At 37.2% G+C, this 20,205-nt stretch overlaps 1 protein-coding gene across 1 annotated transcript in view; it reads right to left on the bottom strand.

The window, feature by feature from the left end:
* The window catches only part of LOC133214485 (cadherin-19-like), a 72,417-nt gene that overhangs the window by 23,869 nt on the left and 28,343 nt on the right, over window positions 1-20,205 (bottom strand). Inside the window, exons 2-6 of the mRNA XM_061357395.1 lie at window positions 14,438-14,661; window positions 11,816-12,110; window positions 3,042-3,161; window positions 1,604-1,768; window positions 130-314 (exon numbers count right to left, since the gene is read on the bottom strand). Coding sequence (XP_061213379.1) covers window positions 130-314; window positions 1,604-1,768; window positions 3,042-3,161; window positions 11,816-12,110; window positions 14,438-14,632 — 960 coding nt within the window. The 5' untranslated portion in view covers window positions 14,633-14,661. The remainder of the gene's footprint in view (window positions 1-129; window positions 315-1,603; window positions 1,769-3,041; window positions 3,162-11,815; window positions 12,111-14,437; window positions 14,662-20,205) is intronic.

The raw sequence follows: 20,205 nt of genomic DNA, 5'->3' as shown, positions 1-20,205 counted from the left end.
TCAAATCACAAAGGCTGAAGAAACATATAGTAGAATGCAAAACAGTAAACCTGTTTTAAACACCTAGATTGCTTGAGGAGGGTCATTCTACTATTCAGAGATTTTTTTAGAAGGTTTCTGAGATCTTACCTTTTTCAATAAGATGATCCCTTCTTGAGTCTTATTGTTAGTAATGATTTCAAAAACATCTGAACTATCTCCTTCAATGGAATAGTTCATGGCTGCATTCTCCCCTATGTCACTGTCTTCTGCAAAGACTTTGCCTACAGTAGTGCCCACAGGAGCCTCTTCAGAGACACTCATATAATAGAGTCCTAAAGAAATAAATAGCACCACAGTTTAGTGAACCACCATGGTTAATACGTGCTGTAGTTATGATGGCCTAAGGATCTTAGAAATTTGGGTAAAGCCAAGATATATTTTACAATAAGGATGGTGAAACATTGGAACGGGTCACCCACAGAGGTGGTAGATGCCACATAGAATCATAGAATCATAAAATAGTTAGGGTTGGAAAGGACCTTAAGATCATCTACCTCCAACCCCCCTTCACCCTAAACCATATCACCCAAGGCCTCGTCCAACCTGGCCTTGAACACTGCCAGGGATGAAGCATTCACAACCTCCCTGGGAAACCTAGTCCAGTGCCTCACCACCTTCACAGTAAAGAACTTCCTCCTTATATCCAATCTAAAGCTCCCTATTTAAGTTTGAAACCATTACCCCTTGTCCTATCACTACAGTCCCCAATGAAGAGTCCCTCCCCAGCATCCTTATAACCCCCCTTCAGATACTAGAAGGCTGCTATGAGGTCTCCATGCAGGCTTCTCTTCTCCAGGCTTAACAGCCCCAACTTTCTCAGCCTATCTTCATATGGGAGGTGCTGAAGTCCCCTGATCATTCTCGTGGCTCTCCTCTGGACTTGTTCCAACAGTTCCATGTCCTTTTTATGTTGAGGACACCAGAACTTCATACAAAATGCACACATCACTCAAAACACTAACAGTCGATCTGGACAAAGCTCTGAACAACCTGCTGTGGTTGAAGATGTCCCTGTTCACTGAAGATGGGTTGGAACACATGACCTTTAAAGGTCATTTCCAACCGAAGGGTTGCAAAGCTGTAATTCCATTTTATGATTCTATGAACCAACAGGGTGAAAAAAGAGGGGAGGCCTGCACTTCCCTACTGCATTTCACTAGTTCTTCCTGATAGCACAGATAGCAGAGAAGGTCAACTCATTTGCCAAGAATTTTACAGCATCTGTTGGAAAATAATGAAAAAAGGAGAAAAAGAAAGAAGCTGAGGTAAAATGGTACTAAATATCCTGTAGCCCAGATTTTAGGGTTAGATAAAGTAAACTGTATGGAAAGAAGTTTAGTAAACCATTTATCTCCAAAGCCTACTGATAAAAACAGCAGACCTGAGGTCTTTTGTAATGGTAGGTTTCTTTTTCATTTTTGAGCTTTGTATGGAGTTCATTCTATTGTTATTTAAATCTATATACTGAAGTCAAAGCACAGACCTTTCAGTGAACTTAACAGAGTTATAGTACATCTAAATTTCCTCAAGACCTGAACTATTTTAAGTAGTTTATACTCACGTTGTTGAAATTTAGGTGGATTGTCATTGATGTCAGAGAGGTTGATGGTAACAGTGGTTGTTGCTGAAAATGACCCTGCTTGCCCAACCATATCTTTAGCTTGGATGATGACAAAATACTGATCTTTTGTTTCTCTATCCATTTGGGAAGCCATTCTGATGACCCCTAAAATCAAAAAGTATAATATAGCAACAAATAATAATCTCATTTTTTCCCAGTATCTGACCATATATTTTGGGTATAAAATGCATCGTTTGATGCAGTTATTAATTGACATGCACAGTACACTGTCCTAATATTGAGAATTAGTATACATGGTAACACCTATGCTGTATGACAGATACATTCTGCATACTTTGAGACTTGGGGAGTAAAACATAACATATATTTCCCCCGTCATACATAACCGTTTTTCTTCACTAGTGTCATGGTTGAAGCCCAACTGGTAATTAAGAGCCACACAACCGCTTGCTCACTCCCCTCCACCTTCCTTCTCCCGCTCCCAGAGGGATGGGGAGGAGAGTCAAAAGAATGTAACTCCCATGGGTTGAGATAAGAGCAGTCCAGTAACTAAGGTATAACACAAAACCACTACTGTTACCACCAATAATAATAATGATAAGGGAAATAACAAAGGGAGAGAATACAGCCACTCACCACTAGCCAACCAGCTCACCCAGCCTGACCCAATCAGTGACCTAGCCCTTCTGGGTAACTGCCCCCAGTTTATATAGTGGGCATGATGTTCTGTGCTATAGAATGCCTGTTTGGCTAGTTTGGGTCAGGTATCCTATCTCTTCTTCCTCCTGACTTCCCCTCATCCCAGGCAGAGCATGAGACTCAGAAAGTCCTTGGTCAGAGTAAACATTATTTAGGAACTAAAACCATGGGTGTTATCAGCATTGTTCCCAGGCTTAAAGTCAAAAACACAGCACTGCACCAGCTACTAAGAAGAAGAAAAATGACTGCTACTGCTTAACCCAGGACAACCAGAAATCAGGATGTTTGGAGGAATGTCATATGTTTGTGGTTTTTTTAGCAGAAGAGATAGGAATTGTCCTGGGTTCAGCAGGAAGGGGGAGAGTGAGCAAGCGGGTGAGTGGTTCTGGGTTGCCGGCTGGGCTTAAACCACAACAGAATGTCACATAATGAGTCATAGAGCTGTTAATCCAGAATTTTTCATAGGTCCATTTGCTGGATGAGGTACTTAGAATCCAACTCATTTCCTTAACAAGATAATTTTCTAAATAAATTGTTAGATCTTCAGACAGAAAGAATTTCAGAGAAAGAATTGATTGGTTTCTAAATCTATGACCTATGCAAAGATGCAAAAATGCAAGGTAGTATCAGTTTATGTTTGTGTCAAAATGAAGAAATTTTTGCATCCGTTTTATGTTAGTTCATTAATGTTTTCAAGTTGCATGATCATTTGTAGTACCTGTTTTCGGCTCCACAGAGAAATAAGGCTGCCCCTGAATGAGACTGTAAAGTAGACGGGCACTATTCCCATAAGAAGGATCATCACCATCTGTAGCTGTTACTTGTATAACTGAAGTACCTTAAGGAAAAATAAAATAGATTGCGCTTGTTGTCTTTTTGTATAAATTACAAAATATAAGACCTTTTTTTTTTAAAAAAAAAAAAAGCTTTTAACATACCAGTTATATTACCAAACAGTCCTGAAAATTTACAGGAGCAAATGGCATGTTCTAACATTTATCTTTAAAAAGGGAAAATGGTTCCTCAGCAACTGTTCTTGTTGCATTTGAATTTTCAATTAAAATATAAATAAATTGCACATGACTTTTCAGGACTGTATGCTGCTTAAAATACTACATATCTTCTGATATGTGAATGGAGCACAGAAAATTGTTTCTCTTCCCCTTGTATATTCTTCAAATTATTTTATGGAAGCTTCCCATGGGAATAAGAAAACACAGCCACTTTATCACCAGTAGGCCTGCTGAAGAAATTAACTGTTAGTAAGCAAAGCAGCCAAGAAGTATAACAAAGTTCTGATAATATTTTTTATGCTTTAATGAGCCTGTCCCATTGCAAGAGTGACAGCAGAATATGTAGTGCAAAACTGCAGCAGAATCAATATGAAGGGCTTAATTCCATCTCTGGCTGGAAGCTGGTTATGTTCTAAATACAAGACTGACAGCAATCTCATGGCACCCTCAATGCCATGAGATTGGAAATATTCACAGTAACATAATTTTGAAAGGTAATCATTATCTTTGTCTTTTTTTCCTCACCTAGGTCCTGCATAAGGATGCAAATATCAATTCTTGTAAATAACGGCAGGTAGTCAAGCTACAATCTAGAACTTTCTGCATATGTTCATATGGTTGTAATTGCTTACTAGTATAGCTGAAGGAGAAAAAAGGAAGAAACTATGGCGTGCAAGGAGTTAGATCAGAAACACAAACTGAAGGTTGATACTTATATCTCCAGTAAAACAAATATATTCATTTCTGAATGTTCCATCAGTTCTATAGTTTTATTTTTAAACAGAAATTAAGAAGGCTTTCTCATATAAGGGTATGTTGAATGAAATATTTTGATTATTTAAAAAAAATATTCTTTGCATTTTCTCTCTGTTTATTCACCAGCACTTGAAGTGATTCCATAATGCATATTATCTTCTCTCAGGATAGAGGTAGATGGAAACATTATCAATTGCCACTATCATTTGGAGTTATATGTCCTTCAAAACATACCTACAATACCGAACTTCTGACATATAGGCACGCATCAAATATGTGGGTAGATGTATATATATATACTGTTTCCTCTGTGGAAATGTTAAATTTAAAATGACAGATTAATATTTAATCAGGGCACATATGTGATTCAGAAATAACAGTATTCTTTAATAAGACTGAACGGTAAAGGAAATCTTCAACTACAAAACTGTTAATTTTGTGTCAGCTACAGTCTATGGAAACTGTTCTAATACAGGAAATTCATCCTGTAAGACAATTGAATATTACTTGAATGCAGTCGCTTTGAAAAAGAAAAAAATAATGGAGTGCTAGTAAGGAAGGGAGTAATGAATAATAGAAGTACAATCTGTTATAATGACGTTTTATACTAAATAAACCCAAGCACCCACAACTATGTTTAGAAATTGACTTGTTTACAGCACCATATTTAATAAATCAGGAACAAAATCCAACATATGTAGTACTGCAATGTTATTACAGCTTTTGTACATCTCACTCATTTAAAGGTAGATACATTTTCTGCATGATTTCTAACCATTAGAATGAAATGTTGAATCTAAACCAGCTTCTGCTCCTTCTCTAAGCCTCAGCCTACATTTCTGCTTGCCTGTTGACTCTTCCAGAGTATAGCAGGAGGCAGAAGCATGGAATTTGGCCGATTGGGCTCAGTGAGGTGCAGCTGTTGGATATAATGAAAAGGTGAGCAGGCAAGGGGCACCTGGGAAAGAGGGAGAAGACCTGGAGGAAAAGCAATAGCAGATGTCCTATGCTCTCAGGAGGAAGACTATTTCTAAACTGAAGAGGCCATAAACCATGTAAAGAGAGGGCATAGTTTTCCCACATATTTTTTTTATGACAAGGATTTCATGATCACTATATGAGACTACATTACATATAGACTGTGTAGCAAGCAGAAGAAAAAAGTTATCCTGCATTTAAAATATGTTTTTATTTTTTAATTTTTCACTACCATGAAGCCTGTTTTTCTTTATACAGTTAACCTGCAGAAAAAAAAAGAAAAAAAAAGCAAACCAATTACTGGATGGAATCATGCAACGCATTAAGTAGACTACAAGGCTCTCATATGGCAAATTGTTATTAATTTTTCTAGCTAGAACTTGAAATATATAAAAACATTAAATACCGATGCATCATTGTATGTGAGTATTAACTGTTTTATCAGGCATACTGCATTCATGCAAGTTTAACAGGTATATCAAAAATACTTAATGTATAATTGTACCAAATGGCGGAGGGAAAAGCACAGGCCTGTGTTATTAGAAGAGTCCATTTGCTGACAGGCTTTTCTTTTACTGTGCCATTTCCATATAAAATCTTAATAAAATTTAGTAGTGAACCTAAAAGAGAGACAAGAAAGAAGTAAAATATATTCTAATCTTTTGGCTTATTTGTGTATTTATATTGATATTTTTGTTTAGACAAATTTGTCTGCATCAATTTTCTGTTTTTTCGTGGTTCTCTGAGAAAAGTGGCCAGCTGCAAATATTCTATCTTTGCTTTCTTAGCTTCAGATGAAATGTTCACTAACAGTGAACAGCTTTCCCAAGTATTGATCACACTTCCTGAACATGTTTTCTGTGAGGAAATTGCTAGGAGATTTCAGATCTAGCATCAGTGTGTTGAACTGCTAGAGCTCTGAAAAAGAGCAAAGTGCAAATCTATTGCACTGTGTAATTTAAACTAATTCCAGTCTACATCCCCCATTATGCAAGAGGATATTCTATTTTACTGGGCGAAAACCACTGATATTGATGCCATCACAGTACCAATGCTGCAAATTTTCATTGGTTACTGTTTCTATATACTGTGAGCTTAAAAATTTCCATGTAAGGATTAAAGCTGAAATTTCTGCACACTGAAATAGGTTTCACATCAGAAGTGCAGTCCCTATCCTCTGAAAAGCAGAGTAAGCGAGCCCAGAGAAGTCCTCATCATATCTGGTTCAGCTGTTACATGCAGTGGAGCTGACCACTATTAAGGTATAAACTGTTATGCACCACTCCACTTGCATTCTATATGACAGATATACACAGTAGTACACCAGTAGTGTAGTAGCATTACATGGAAAAGTAGGTAAAAGAACAATCTCTGAAACAGCTATAGTATTAGTGCTGGAGAGGTAAAACATAGAAGAAGCAGTGTAGAAAATATATCAAGACCTGTAGGACTGACTTAGACTCACATACCATACACTGGTAATTGCAAATCTGAGTGTTTACTATTTCAGGTAGTCTGTGTCTGAGAGAGGAGGCACATGGGGGTCTTATGTTATTTTTCACCTATATCAGCCAATGTAATGTGGTGTTCCTTCAGACTTTTTTAATTCTTTTTTTCAATATGCCCATCATTAAGATAGGAGCTCATCATTAAGACAGAAAGATAAAATAGAAAGAATACTTAAGTCAATTTTTTGTATACTTCTATGGACAGTTACAGAACTGTGTGAGTTTAAATAAAGTTATGTTAAATTATCAGCTATTTTAAAACCACTTTTATAAGAGACTAAGTGCTTCATAAACAACATTTTACAACAAAGGAAAAAAAAAAGGAAAAAGAGCATTGTCAAAGTTTAAATTTGTGTAATATGAGATAAAAATACACTGATAATTCTAGACAATCAACTATGCCCATTATTACTCCGATCACATTTAAAATAAACCCCAAAACCAAAAGTATTTGATAAGACACCTATTTTCTCATCTGCAAACCTGCATGAATGAGCAAGATGCAAAGGCTAGAGGTAAACTCTGAAGATCCAACTGATTATGTCAGGAAAAAGTAATTTGACAAAAACCTCAATGTAGAAGTCTGTAGACAAATAAGTCTGTCTTCATGGAACAAAATGGCATAGAAAATGGCAATCATACACCCAAAAATGATATCCCTGGTAGAAGACGGTATAAGCAGGATGACTAATGAATAAATTGATGAAATAGATATCTTTTGTAGATGGTAGCGAATTTCGTGGCAGCAATTAGGATACTAATCCCACTTTTGATTAAACCCCAAGCATGAATATCCTTTTATTGCAACTCCTTTCCATTCTTGCAAAAGATAGTTTACAGCTCCTTGTGGAGGATTCACTGAATCTGCCCTAAAAGTTGAATGGGTAATGCTGAATGAAACATAGTTTTTATTACTTTTAATGATCACTGATGCTATTACTTTAATGACCTCATTAATTCATGGCTCTTTAAGTAGCACAATATTTGATTTTTTTTCAATATTATTTGTAAAAGAAATAACCCGAAGAAAGAGAGGTATAAATTTAAAACGTTACTAGAATCATTTCTGTAAGGCTTAAAGAATCCTTTGATTTTCTTAAGATTTTTTTTTTAATTTATCTTAATAACAGATGCATTTCTTTGATTAAAAAATTATTTGAAGATAGCAGCATTTGTAACATGCTTTTTTATGTCAGATGCATTCACACTTTGTCTTTTTTTAAAGATTTATCTGTATGCCATAGTCCTTATATGATAGGCATATATCTGTATCCTATAGACATTTGACAGGCTGAGAAAGCTGGGGCTGTTCAGCCTGGAGAAGAGAAGCCTGCATCGAGACCTTATGGCAGCCTTCCAGTATCTAAAGAGGGCTATAGGGATGCTGGGGATGAACTATTCATTAGGGACTGTAGTGATAGGACAAGGGGTAATGGGCTCAAACTTAAAGAGGAGAAGTTTAGGTTGGATATAAGGAAGAAGTTTTTTACTGTGAGGGTGGTGAGGCACTGGAATGAGTTGTCCAAGGAGGTTGTGAATGCTCCACCCCTGGCAGCGTTCAAAGCCAGGTTGGACAGAGCCTTGGGAGACATGGTCTAGTGTGAGGTGTCCCTGCCCATGGCAGGGGGAATGGAAATGGATGATCTTAAGGTCTTTTCCAAGCCTAACTATTCTATGATTATGTATGCATATGAATATGTACACATATATGTGTATATATATTTTTTTTTTTCAGATGTTGATTTGCTTCGTATTTATTGTACTGAGTTTCCAGATACATGACAGATAACAGTACAGATCTGTTTGATCATGTGGAGGTGGAAAAGAAGTGTTGGGATTAAGTTATTCCTCTTGATAAGAAAATTACGATTCATATGCTTAGGAAATCAGAAGAGAAGCTGACCTGATGGGAAAGAGACTTGGCAGTGTAAATAGGTAAGAATCATATATGGTGTATGGATGGTCATGACATCAACCCCGCCTCAGCTTCATACCTTTCCTGTTCTGAATCCATTACTTATAAGAAAGAAACTATCTCTGCCTTTGGGTGCGGGGAAAGCAGGAAACTGTTAGTGCATGTAGTGTGACTGAGACGCTTTTGCAATTACAGTACAATATGTTTTATACTACACAGGGTGTAATAAAGACACATTATTTAATTAGTAAGCAGAATCAGAGTAGACTGAACATTGCTTCTGTGTACTTCTGAGTTCAACCAAGCTTATACTTATGTCCTTAAAAGAGTCAGATCAAGTCAGAGAACTAGTAGTTTGTTTGCAAACTACTTTTCTTTCAGATTGTTAGAATCCTGAAAAGCTGACAGGCTGCAGCAATAATTATACACTGAACATTTTTCTAGAGTCTAGGGTATACTGACTAAAAAAGTAGTGAAAGTCAGAGGTCCTTGTTCTCATGGGAGACTTCAACCACCCTGGAGCATCTTTATGGCCCAGCACAAGCAATCCAGGATGTTCCTCGATTGTGCGGAAGACAACTTCCTTCTGCAAGTAATAGAGGAGCCAACAAGGAAAGGTGCCATGCTTGACCTCATGCTCACCAACAGGGAAGGACTTGTTGAAAATATGATGCTCCAGGGCAGCCTTGATTGCAGCAATCATGAGATGGTCAAATTTGAGATCCTCAGAACAGTGAGGAGAGTGTGCAGCAAGCTCATTGCCCTGGACTTCAAGACAGCAGACTTTGGCCTCTTCAGGAAAATGGTTACTAAGGTTCCATGGGATATAGCCCTAGGGGGCAGGGGGGCCCAAGACTGTTGGTTGATATTCAAGGATCACCTACTACAAGCTCAGGAGTATTGCATCCCAACTAGAAGGAAGTACAGCAGGAGGGCCAGGAGACCTCCTTGGGTGGATAAGGAGCTGCTGAGGAAAATTTGAAGAAAAAGAGAGAGGCTTATAAATGATGGAAGCAAGGACAGGTGACCTGGGAAGAATACAGGGATGTTGTCAGGGAAACTAGGGACCAGGTTAGGAAAGCTAAGGCCTGGTTAGAATTAAACTTGGCTAGGGATGTTAAGGATAACAGGAAAGGATCCTATAGGCACATAGTGAATAAAAGACAGATTAGGGACAACATGGGCCCCCTCCGGAAGCTATCAGGAGAACTGCCTACCCTGGATTTGGAGAAGGCTGAGGTTGTGAATGACTTCTTTGCCTCAGTCTTCACTGGCAAAGGCTCTGCCCACACCACCCAAGTCTTGGAAGGCAGATGCAGGGGCTGTGACAATGAAGACCCTAGGCCCACTGTAGGAGAGGATGTGGTTCAACACAATCTTAAGAACCTGAACGTGCACAAGTCCATGGAACCCGGTAAAATACATCTGCAGGTCCTGAAGGAACTGGCAAATGAAGTTGCTAAGCCACTGTCCATCATGTTTGAAAAATCATGGCAGTCAGGTGAAGTTCCCGACGACTGAAAAAAAATGTTATATAACCCTCATTTTCAAGAAGGGCAAAATGGATGACCCAGGGAATTACAGACCAGTCAGTCTCACCTCTGTGCCTGGCAAAACCTTGGAGAAGATTCTCCTGGAAGGCATGATAAGGCACATGAGAAACAATGTGCTTGGTGACAGCCAGCATGGCTTTACTAAGGGGAAATCCTGCCTAACCAATTTGGTGGCCTTCTATGATGGGGCTAAGGAAATGATGGACAGCGGTAGAGCAGTTTATGTCATCTACCTGGACCTGTGCAAAGCGTTTGACACTGTCCCACACGACATCCTTGTCTCTAAATTGGAGAGACATCAATTTGATGGATGCACCACTCGGTGAATAAAGGATTGCCTGGATGACCACATGCAAGTAGTTGTGGTCCATGGCTCGATGTCCTGCTGGAGACTAGTAACGAGTGGTGTCCCTCAAGGATCGGTGCTGGGACTAGTCTTGTTCAACACCTTTGTTGCTGACATGGACAGTGGGATTGAGTGCGCCCTCAGCAAGTTTGCCAATGACACCAAGCTGTGCGGTTCAGTTGGTATGCTGGAGGGAAGGAATGCCATCCAGAGGGATCTTGACATGCTTGTAAGGTGGGCTGATGCCAGACTCATGATGTTTAACCATGCCAAGTGCAAGGTCCTACACCTGGGTCGGTGCAATCCCAGGCACAGCTACAGGTTGGGCAGAGAAGAGATTCAGAGCAGCCCTGCGGAGAAGGACTTGGGGGTGTTGGTTGATGAGAAAATGAACATGAGCTGGCTTCAATGTGCACTTGCATCCCAGAAAGCCAACCGTATCCTGGGCTGCATCAAAAGGAGCATGATCAGCAAGTCAAAGTAGGTGATCCTGCCCCTCTGCTCTTCTCTCGTGAGACCTCACTTGTAGTATTGTGTGCAGTTCTAGTGTCCTCAACATAAAAATGACATGGATCTGTTGGAACAAGTCCAGAGAAGGGCCACGAGGATGATCAGGGGGCTGGAGCACCTCACGTATGAAGACAGGCTGAGGAATTTGTGGTTGTTGAGCCTGGAGAAGAGAAGGCTGCATGGAGACCTCATAGCAGCCTTCTAGTTTCTGAAGGGGGCCTATAAGGATGCTGGGTAAGGACTGTTCATTAGGAACTATAGTGATAGGACAAGCAGTAATGGGTTAAAACTTAAACAGGGGAATTTTAGATTGGATATAAGGAAGAAGTTCTTTACTGTGAAGGTGGTGAGGCACTGGAATGGGTTGCCCAAGGAAGTTGTGAATGCTACATCCCTGGTGGCATTTGAGGCCTGTTTGGACAGAGCCTTGGGTGACATGGTTTAGTGTGAGGTGTCCCTGTCCATAGCACGGGGGTTGGAACTAGGTGATCTTAAGGTGTTTTCCAACCCTAAGTATTCTATGGTTTTATGAAATTGGTCAGTCCCATGTCTCCTCTAGAGGTTCAACTGGCCGTAGTACTCTTTTTCAAATGGTAATATTATAGTCTTAAATGTGTACCCATTTCAAGGTTAAGACATCTGTCCATAGTTAATCCAAGCATGTATCCAAGCAGATTCTTTAAAAGGACTTGAATACATGTGGATACCTAAATATTTGAAAGCCAGGATACTAAACAGAGGTGCGCACAACCTTCAGTTTAAACATGTCTTTGAAAATTTCCAAGCCTGTAAAATAGTGTGTTTCCTTCGTACTGAAAGGCAGTCTATAAAATATGTTATTACATTTTTATAGCAATAGAGCTACCAGGAAAAAAGTCAGGAAATAAAGAGTTTGGTTCACACCATGCAGTACCTTCAGGTGACATCTCTGGAACAGTGGCCATGTAAGGTCCATCCAAGAACTGTGGTTCATGATCATTGACATCTCGAACCTTGATAATAAATTCTGAATCAGGTTCAACAGGAATCTGAGTGCTCCTGTTAATTGCTTGTGCTCTTAGGCTGTAGAAGGGTTTCTTTTCTCTATCCAGCTTTTGTGTCACGTAAATTTTGCCGTTGTCTTCATCAATGATAAAAATGCTTCCAGCTCCCTCCCCAGTCAAAGTGTATTTTATGTTGCCATCCTGCTTGTCGATATTTGATTTCACCTGCAAGTACAAGTCAGAAAAGATTAGCCACATTTTGGGAGGTGCAAAATTCTGGAATTTGTGTTGTAGGGTTTTTTAAATTTTGTTCCACAATGAGTGCTGTCACTAGTGAGCCTATTTAAAAGGGGGTACTGTGACATTTTCTTCCAGTCAGGGGTCAGTTTTAAAGTTTTTATATAATAAATATATAAATCTGTGGTAAACCTGAAAAAAAGTTGCTTCAGCCACTTTGAATTGAAGGGAATGAATGTAAGTACCTACTTCACTTTGTTTCTTCATCAGCTCTCTTAAAATTCTGCTGAAAACGATGTGAAGGTCATTAAACATTATCTAATCTTTTTATTATTACAAATGACAGGTGTACTTTGTGAGTTTTGCATATATTTTTTGTACCGAGTGTACTAAGTGTAAATATGAAAGTTCTATTTCTGTTGAAATATTAAAGAGATGAAACGCTATTCTGTGGTATAAACCTATATTTTTTATTTTGAAATAAATTGATAGACAATTTCCTTCCAGGAATATCTGCATCCTCTGTTGTCTTTCTAAGATGAACTTTATGATGATACTTCCTCTGATGAAGTTGAGCCCTGGAGAACACTGTGGTCCAGCTTCATTTGTTCATGACAACAAACCAGTTCTGTTCATGTTAAAAATATGCAACTACTGTTTAAATAGCAATAACTTAATTTCTCAACATCTAGAACTATTTAAAATATGAACAACTTAAAGTGAAATGTTTTGAAATTTAGTAGTCTTGTGCAAAATATGGGGCAGGTCTGGCCCTTTATGAGTGGTCTGGCCAAATTAATTTTAACACCACAGAAATTGGGTATCTTGGCTAGGGGGCACCATAGATTTTTTTTGATCCATAATCTTAGTTTCCTTTTCATGAACCCCAGGGCATGGGAAAGATGGTGTACATCTAGATCTTTAACCCTCAGCTTACTTGTTTTACTACCCTGGATAGAAAAGAATTCATGGTCTTTTTGTTGTAGATGAGAAGTGGGAATAGTGACATAAAAATAGACTGTCTACCTTTTCATTTTCGTTGATGCTGTCTCCTTTAGGGATGTATTTATTAAAAATTTGTGTGTTGATTATAGACTATAATTACATTTACCAAAAGAAAAGCATAATCTTAATAAGAAGGCACAAATACATATGTCTGATTGGATAGTGCTTAGACTGAAATAAATTAACTATACTCTTCAATAAAAAATCTGTACAGTTTACTTGTAACAAATATAAAGGATAGATTATGAATTTTTTCTAAAGCTGTGTGAAAATATAGGACAGTTATGAAATTACAAGAAACTGTTTTCAAGCTATGGAAAAGTAATAATTATTAAAAAAATCAGTATGTCTACATTTCCTTTTAGAAGTGAGACATCACACTTTTATGGTAGTTACTTTGAAGGAGCTGTGAAAAAGTAATTAATGAATTTTGAACACTTCACCCTTTGGGCCCAATTTAATTTTAGTGCTAGTTAATTAGCAGTTAAGCTTATTTTGGTTCATTCATCTAGAAATTGCCTTAAAGAAAAGGAAACTAGATCTCAAGATTACAATTACTTCTAACATACACAAAAAGTATTTAATAACAATAATAATAATAATAATTATCATCAGAGAGAGAAGAAAGTGGTAGATAAAGACTATCTTAAGAAAATTAAGGCAATTATCTTAAAGCACGTTTTTAAAGGAGGGTGAAAAATAATTGCTCCTTGTGCTAAACCTACATTAATCTAATGAACCACGCCACTTCCTGTAGTTTCTCAGTGGTAAAAGGATTTAGTATTAATCTGCTTCATTAAAAATTAATGAGGGGTAAATCAGCTGCTACTTAGTGTAATATAAAATCATGCTAAATACTGTTTGTAAACTACACTGCACTCAGTATGGCTGCTTTGATGCTGTGCTAAAAACAGCACAAGGAAATTGCCAGATGTTGGTAAGTCCTTAACCTTCATTCAGAAAACAGAAAAGGACTTTTTATCTTGATACCTTCATCTGCTGTATATGGAGACAGCTTTAGTAACAGAGTGAATGTGGAGTTTCCTTGACAGCAGATGTAGGTGAAGGAAGGTCCTTGGTACTGCCACAACCTCAAGCTCTTGGAGTTCTCTGACCCTAAGTCAGGTCACAGTAAAGGAGAGATTTTGTGCTGCCCAATTACAGCTCCCAAAGCTTCAATTTTGTTTTTTTTTTTTTTTTTATATTGCCAGGTTGTTGGAGATGCTTGGTCTTCCAAGTCAAGGTAACAAGCTGCTAATCAGCATGTTAAATCTAAGTTTTTACTGTCCTTGAATCATTACTTATCATACCTGTCCAACATACACAGGCACCGAAGTCTGTTCCTCAGTTGCAAAAAGTGGCTCCCACACCCAGCCACGTCTCACTCTTCGAACTGCTGTGAAAGACTGATATGTGTTTTGAGCCAAGGACTTCTGTGTGCTTGGAGAGCAAGGCCAAAGTTGAGCCAGCATCAGTGTGAGAGATAGCAATTCAGAGAAATTCATGCTGAACTCTTCTTTCAATCAATCTTCATCTGTGGAAAAGGGGGAAAAAAGAAAATAAATCTTGATAAAGCATGACTTCTCTCTTTCCACTTTTACATATTAGTTCTGTGTAAAACGTAAGAGCTGACTTGCAGTGTGAAAAACTCTTCTTCTCCCTAAAAGAGTTGAAACAAAGTCTGCTTCTGATTAAAATAGAGATTCTCTTAGAGACTCTGGCATGAAAGTCAAGTGTTTCAACTGTCTGTTACGAATATCCCACACAGGGATATGCAAAAAAGGAAAATCATACTTCAATTAATTCATCTTCCAAATTAAGCTGGGTAATTGTATTGTGTAGCCTAAGAACAATTTGACTGAAATAATTGTATGTTTCTGCTTAGGCAGGGCTCATTTTGAGGTGCAGTCACAGAACTGCCTGAAGGGTGAACATCTAGCCTTAGTGGCCCTGATGACTGACAGCTGAAACAGAGCAGCGCAGATAATTTTTTAACCTCTTCTTTCCTTCTTTCCCAGCTCAGAAAATGGCTTCAAAAATGCCAAAGGCTGTAGGGTACCATGGGAAGCAGCAAAAATTTGCAGCTTTCTCCTCCTGATCAACAGAAATTTTCATAACTGATTTTACCACCTCTGACATCCTTGTTTTCAATTAAACAGGCAAAGGACAAATGCATCTTGAAAGCTGTAGGTTTCTGAAGCTAGTTTCTTTCAGAAAATGAAGGCTTTGCACAAACTATATGCTATTATTGATTTTTCAGAGATTTTTGGTATAATAAATGAAATTCTGAATTTTAAATCAAGTGCAGTTCTCAGGTAAGAACAGCCATCTTCTGAGGTAAAAAGGAAAATTATGAAAATCATAACCACACACAGTTCTTAAACCTTACTTGGCAATGATATTAGCCAATCTCTTCAAGGCTTTAGCCTTTTCCTATGCTAGAGAGCCTGGCTTATGAATTTATCACATGCCAGTCTGTCTGTACAGCATACTGCAAAAATATTCAGCTGCATTTACTTTACGCCTGAAAAATCCATAAACCTTTTTCCTGTACAGGATAAAGTATAAATGTATGTATTTTAAGATCATTACTTAAATAATAGTGTTTGTTGTGCTTTGACTGCTGTAGCTGAACCCAGGATAGTGTTATGAACACCAATCCTTATTCAAAGGGAAACTTCAAAATCGTTTAAAATGACAGACAGGCCATATAGACAACAGTTTCTTTCCTTCCATCAATTTTACATGACTTTGAACACTATTCTGTTAAAATGTAATCTGCATATGTATATTTACTGAGAAAAAGAGAAAGGAGTTCTAATAGTAAGGCACATAGAACTGTAGGCATGAAAGTGCACATTCCAATTTCTTAACATTTTCTAGTTTTCAACTGTAAAGCTGTAACAGCACAAGATGAAACTTGAATTGAGTGAATATGACTTGGGTACTCTCTTGTTTCAAATTTCTGTGGAAAATTGCTAATTTTCCTAAAGCTGCGGGACAAGGCCAACAAAGCTCAAGTTGGCTCTCAAATAAAGCTTGAGTGAGGTTTAAAAGGCCTAAAGGCTTTGGAGAGTCTCCTTGCACAACAGGTGTATGTAACACTCAGGAGTAATTTGCATAGAAACTAATTTTGAAAATTAACATTCATTTTCTTGCAGTACATACCAAAGGACAAACAATTCAAACACCAAAAACTGTATAGTCAAAGAGACCTTTCTGAGGAATTGTAAAGAAATTTATTTCAATCAGTACTTAAATGAGGAGACAGGCTTTCACTCTGGGCGACAGCAAATGCTTCTGGCTACCATTAGCTGGTGTTTTGTCCACTTGCTCTCACACTGACCACTTTGACCAACAAACTGTTCCAGGCTTGCCAGTCAGTGTTTCATGCAGAGTGAAAGCCAAACAGACACTCATTATCAAACTCATCTTGCAGACACTGTGTATACATATCAATACAGTGAGCATACAAATACGGCTACCGCTGGTCTACTGTTGGACACATTTTAGCAATGCACTCAGCAAAGACCAGCTGAGCATAATTAATATTTCAGTCTGTTTCAGTGCTCTCTCTTTACTAATTTATGTTAATAGCCTATGTTGCATGGATTCAGGAGTCGCATCTCAGACAAATTGAGGGGAGGGAGGAATAAACATGCTTAGATTTTTGCATGTTGCACACTGTTACGTGTGTAAAAAGACTGAAACTTGAAATACAGGTTATTGTAAGGAAACATAAAGCTATGCACTGGAATTGACAGTTATAAGTGTTTCTGGTTTTCTTTTCTCTAACATACATATTTGACTTGCCTTTATTTTCAGGATTTTTAAAAGCATATTTGCTTCCAATATCTTCCTACTCATTTGGTGTTAAGACACTACCTCCGGCTTCTAGCCAGCACGTTACCATTCTTTATGAGACCAATTGCTTTCTTGTGAAACAATCACCTTATTTCTGTTCCACAAACTGCAATTCATTATCAGAAATAATTCTCATAAAACATCCAGAAACTAATTTCTTCTTCCCTCCTCTGTATCTAGTCTTGCCTTAAAATATCTACATTTTACTGTTACCTAAAGGGAAACAAAGTGTTCACAGGGTTTAAAGTGATTCTGTGCTGAGACTGCTGCCTATCACAGTGACTAGTATTGTCTTGTTATTCCCTTGTACCTGTCATTTCCTGTCCATCAGCTATCTCTTGTTTTAAACATTCATCAGTTGTCTCTTGTTTTACCCGCAGTTTCTAAGATGTTTGTAAATGAAATAATCTCGTACTCCGTGTTATAATACACAGCGGAAGGAGGATTAATAAAAGCACAGAGCTTTTAGGTGCTATAGTAATATGCATGCACAAATAGATACATTTTTCATAGAATAATCTCTTATTGAAAAAAAAGACAAATGCATTTGCAGAGATGAGCAAATGAGCTATCAGTAATAATTTGCTAAGGGAACAAGAGAAATGGGGACCATTGTTCTGCTCCTGTCTTATTCTTCAGGAAGTACATCTCCAATCTCTCTCACTTGCATTGGATTGCATTAATAAAGACTGATACTTAGAACAGAGTAATAAGAATATCAATTGTACTTGTAATAAGTAGGCCACATGTTTTAAAACAGTATTTTCATTTTATGTCCAATGGAAATCACAAGTTTCCTGTCGACTAGGTGCAGATTTACCTTCTGGTTCGTGGCAACCTGTCACCATTTGAAACTGGGTATTTGTTTTAGGCAGGCTAGTATTATGACTTGGTTCTGAATTACCTCTGTTTTGATGATAATAATTTATTTAAATTATGACTGTGTCATTACAATATAATACCTGTTACTGCTTAACACTGCAAGAATAACAATAGAAAGAGTAAGAGGTTTAAAAAATAGAATCTTTGGGATATAATGAAGTTATATATTTGCTGGAGGAGAGGAGAGGGAGAAGGCTAAGGGCAGACAAAACAACCTTCTCATTAAAAATGATAAAAAACTGATTACAGTGAAGGTGAAGATAAATTCTGTTCCAGCTCTATTACCTGAAGAATAAGGAAAAAAAAAAAAAACAGCTTAATTTTGTAACAAAACCCCCATCATCTGATGTAAGTAAAACCTTTAATTAGAAGGTAACAAAACGCTGGAGCATGGTGTCATGGGATGTGGTAGATACTCCTTAATTAGACACCATTAAGACCATCTAGCATATGTGTTTGATCCTACTTTTCAGCAGGGATTTGAAACAGTCACTCTAGAGAAAAACAAATCTCTCTGTCCTTTAAAGTATTGATGAGAGCCGAAAATGCCAGATTGAAAGACATTCCTTTTGAGGAATTTGGTGCTGTCTTTTCTTGTTTTAATAACATAAAGCAAGCAACAACAAAGTGAGAAAATTCATGTAAGCCATTTGAATTAATATGGAGCTTCTGAAACATCTTATCTCAAGAAGCTTAACTTGATGCTGTTTCAGTTACAAGCTCTGTTTTGTGCATTGGTGTTATTAAGATTATAGTTAAATTTGTCTTCCTTATATGTTACTATCTTTAATTTTCATTTAATGGAATAAAGAAGAAAGGCTATTTGTAACTAATGCCTACAAATTACTGCATTAGAAAAAGCTTGGTTGGGTAGAAACCTTCACCATTTCAACTATATATTTGTTTGTACAATGTTTATTTTATATGGCTGATTACTAATAAGACTACCGTATTATACTGTTGTTGCTCTTTTTTCTTTTCAGAAAAGACTACCTGGACTGATTTTCATTGACTTATTTAGGTTTCACGCAATATGGTAGACATCTAGGCTTTAATACTTCTAGAAGTGCCAAAGAATTATTCATGTACCTATCAACTAGTTTAATTAATGAATATGAGTTTTGACTTTTTTCTTTTTTTTTTAAATAATCTGTATAGAAGAACGATAAAATCTTCCAGAGTATGCGAAGTAGTGGACACAATCCTGTTCTCGCTGCTTCTTACCGCTGCTGATTTTTGCATAAAGGAAGAGCCTATTTTTTGCAGATTTGGTGTGTTAGAAACCCTTTGTTACTATTTCCAGTGGGTTTTTTACTTATATTTGGTCTTTTGCAATCAGTGACAAGATTTTTTTTTTTGTATGTTTTTCATTCTTAATTTTTTTTTAGTATTTTATTTGGTGACACCACAAAAAGTCATACTAAACCTCTAAGGAATATGTATGGCATATTTAGTTCCAACTCTGCTGGATTTGACCTCTGGTTCCATTGATAACTGCTATCACAGACTGGCACAGGAGAAGTCACTACTATGACAACAATGTTTAATTGAGTTGATTAAAAGAAACAGTAGGAAGAAAGGACAAAGTTTCAAGAATTTGTTTTGTTATTCAAACTTCATTTTTTACTGAATATCACAGTTGTCATGCATCACACATACATATTGGTTGACTGACTGAATTGCTTTTTGTGAATGGGTAAATTTGATATCAGTCCTGCTGTACCTCAGTTCACCTTTTATATGCCTCTCAGCTTATGTTTATCTGATTAGTTTAGTGTTTAATATCGCTTTAGTTTTAGCTATTATTTCTATTGAATCTATTTTAATTTAGGGTTTTGTTTTTAATTTGTCTTTCACACACTTTGTTTTTAATAAATTTGGACTGCTATATTTAATAAGTATGCTGAATTTAATTATGCTGTGGCTATCAGAATTAACATCTACAATGTAATAATAACTTCACTCATTTAATTAGAGCTATGTTAACAATGGTTTTGCTAGTCTGTTGCATGAATAGCTATTATAAAGGCTCTTACTTAACCTTGAGAAGTGTCTTCTTAACACGTCTTGATGTGACATTTGATCAAATTATATTGACCAGTAGTTCATATTAGCACAGTACAGCTGCACGTCTGTACTCATCACCCAGCACTTCACTTTCATGAAGAGCAATTACTTGGATGTTATGAATGTGATATAAATTTCAATTCATTCTAATTGGTACATTATTTTCTTCATTTTGTAAATATGCTATTGTGCCTTTAAGGAAGGCCTCAAACTGTTACATGGAGCTTTCAGAGTAATTATCTGTAAGTTATACATGGACAAAAAT

Source organism: Neopsephotus bourkii, unplaced genomic scaffold (assembly GCF_033783945.1).
Source record: "Neopsephotus bourkii isolate Nb327-2 ecotype Australia unplaced genomic scaffold, CSIRO-AGI_Nbou_v1 NB_894, whole genome shotgun sequence".
Lineage (NCBI taxonomy): Eukaryota > Metazoa > Chordata > Aves > Psittaciformes > Psittacidae > Neopsephotus > Neopsephotus bourkii.
This window is presented reverse-complemented; position numbering and strand designations above follow the sequence as displayed.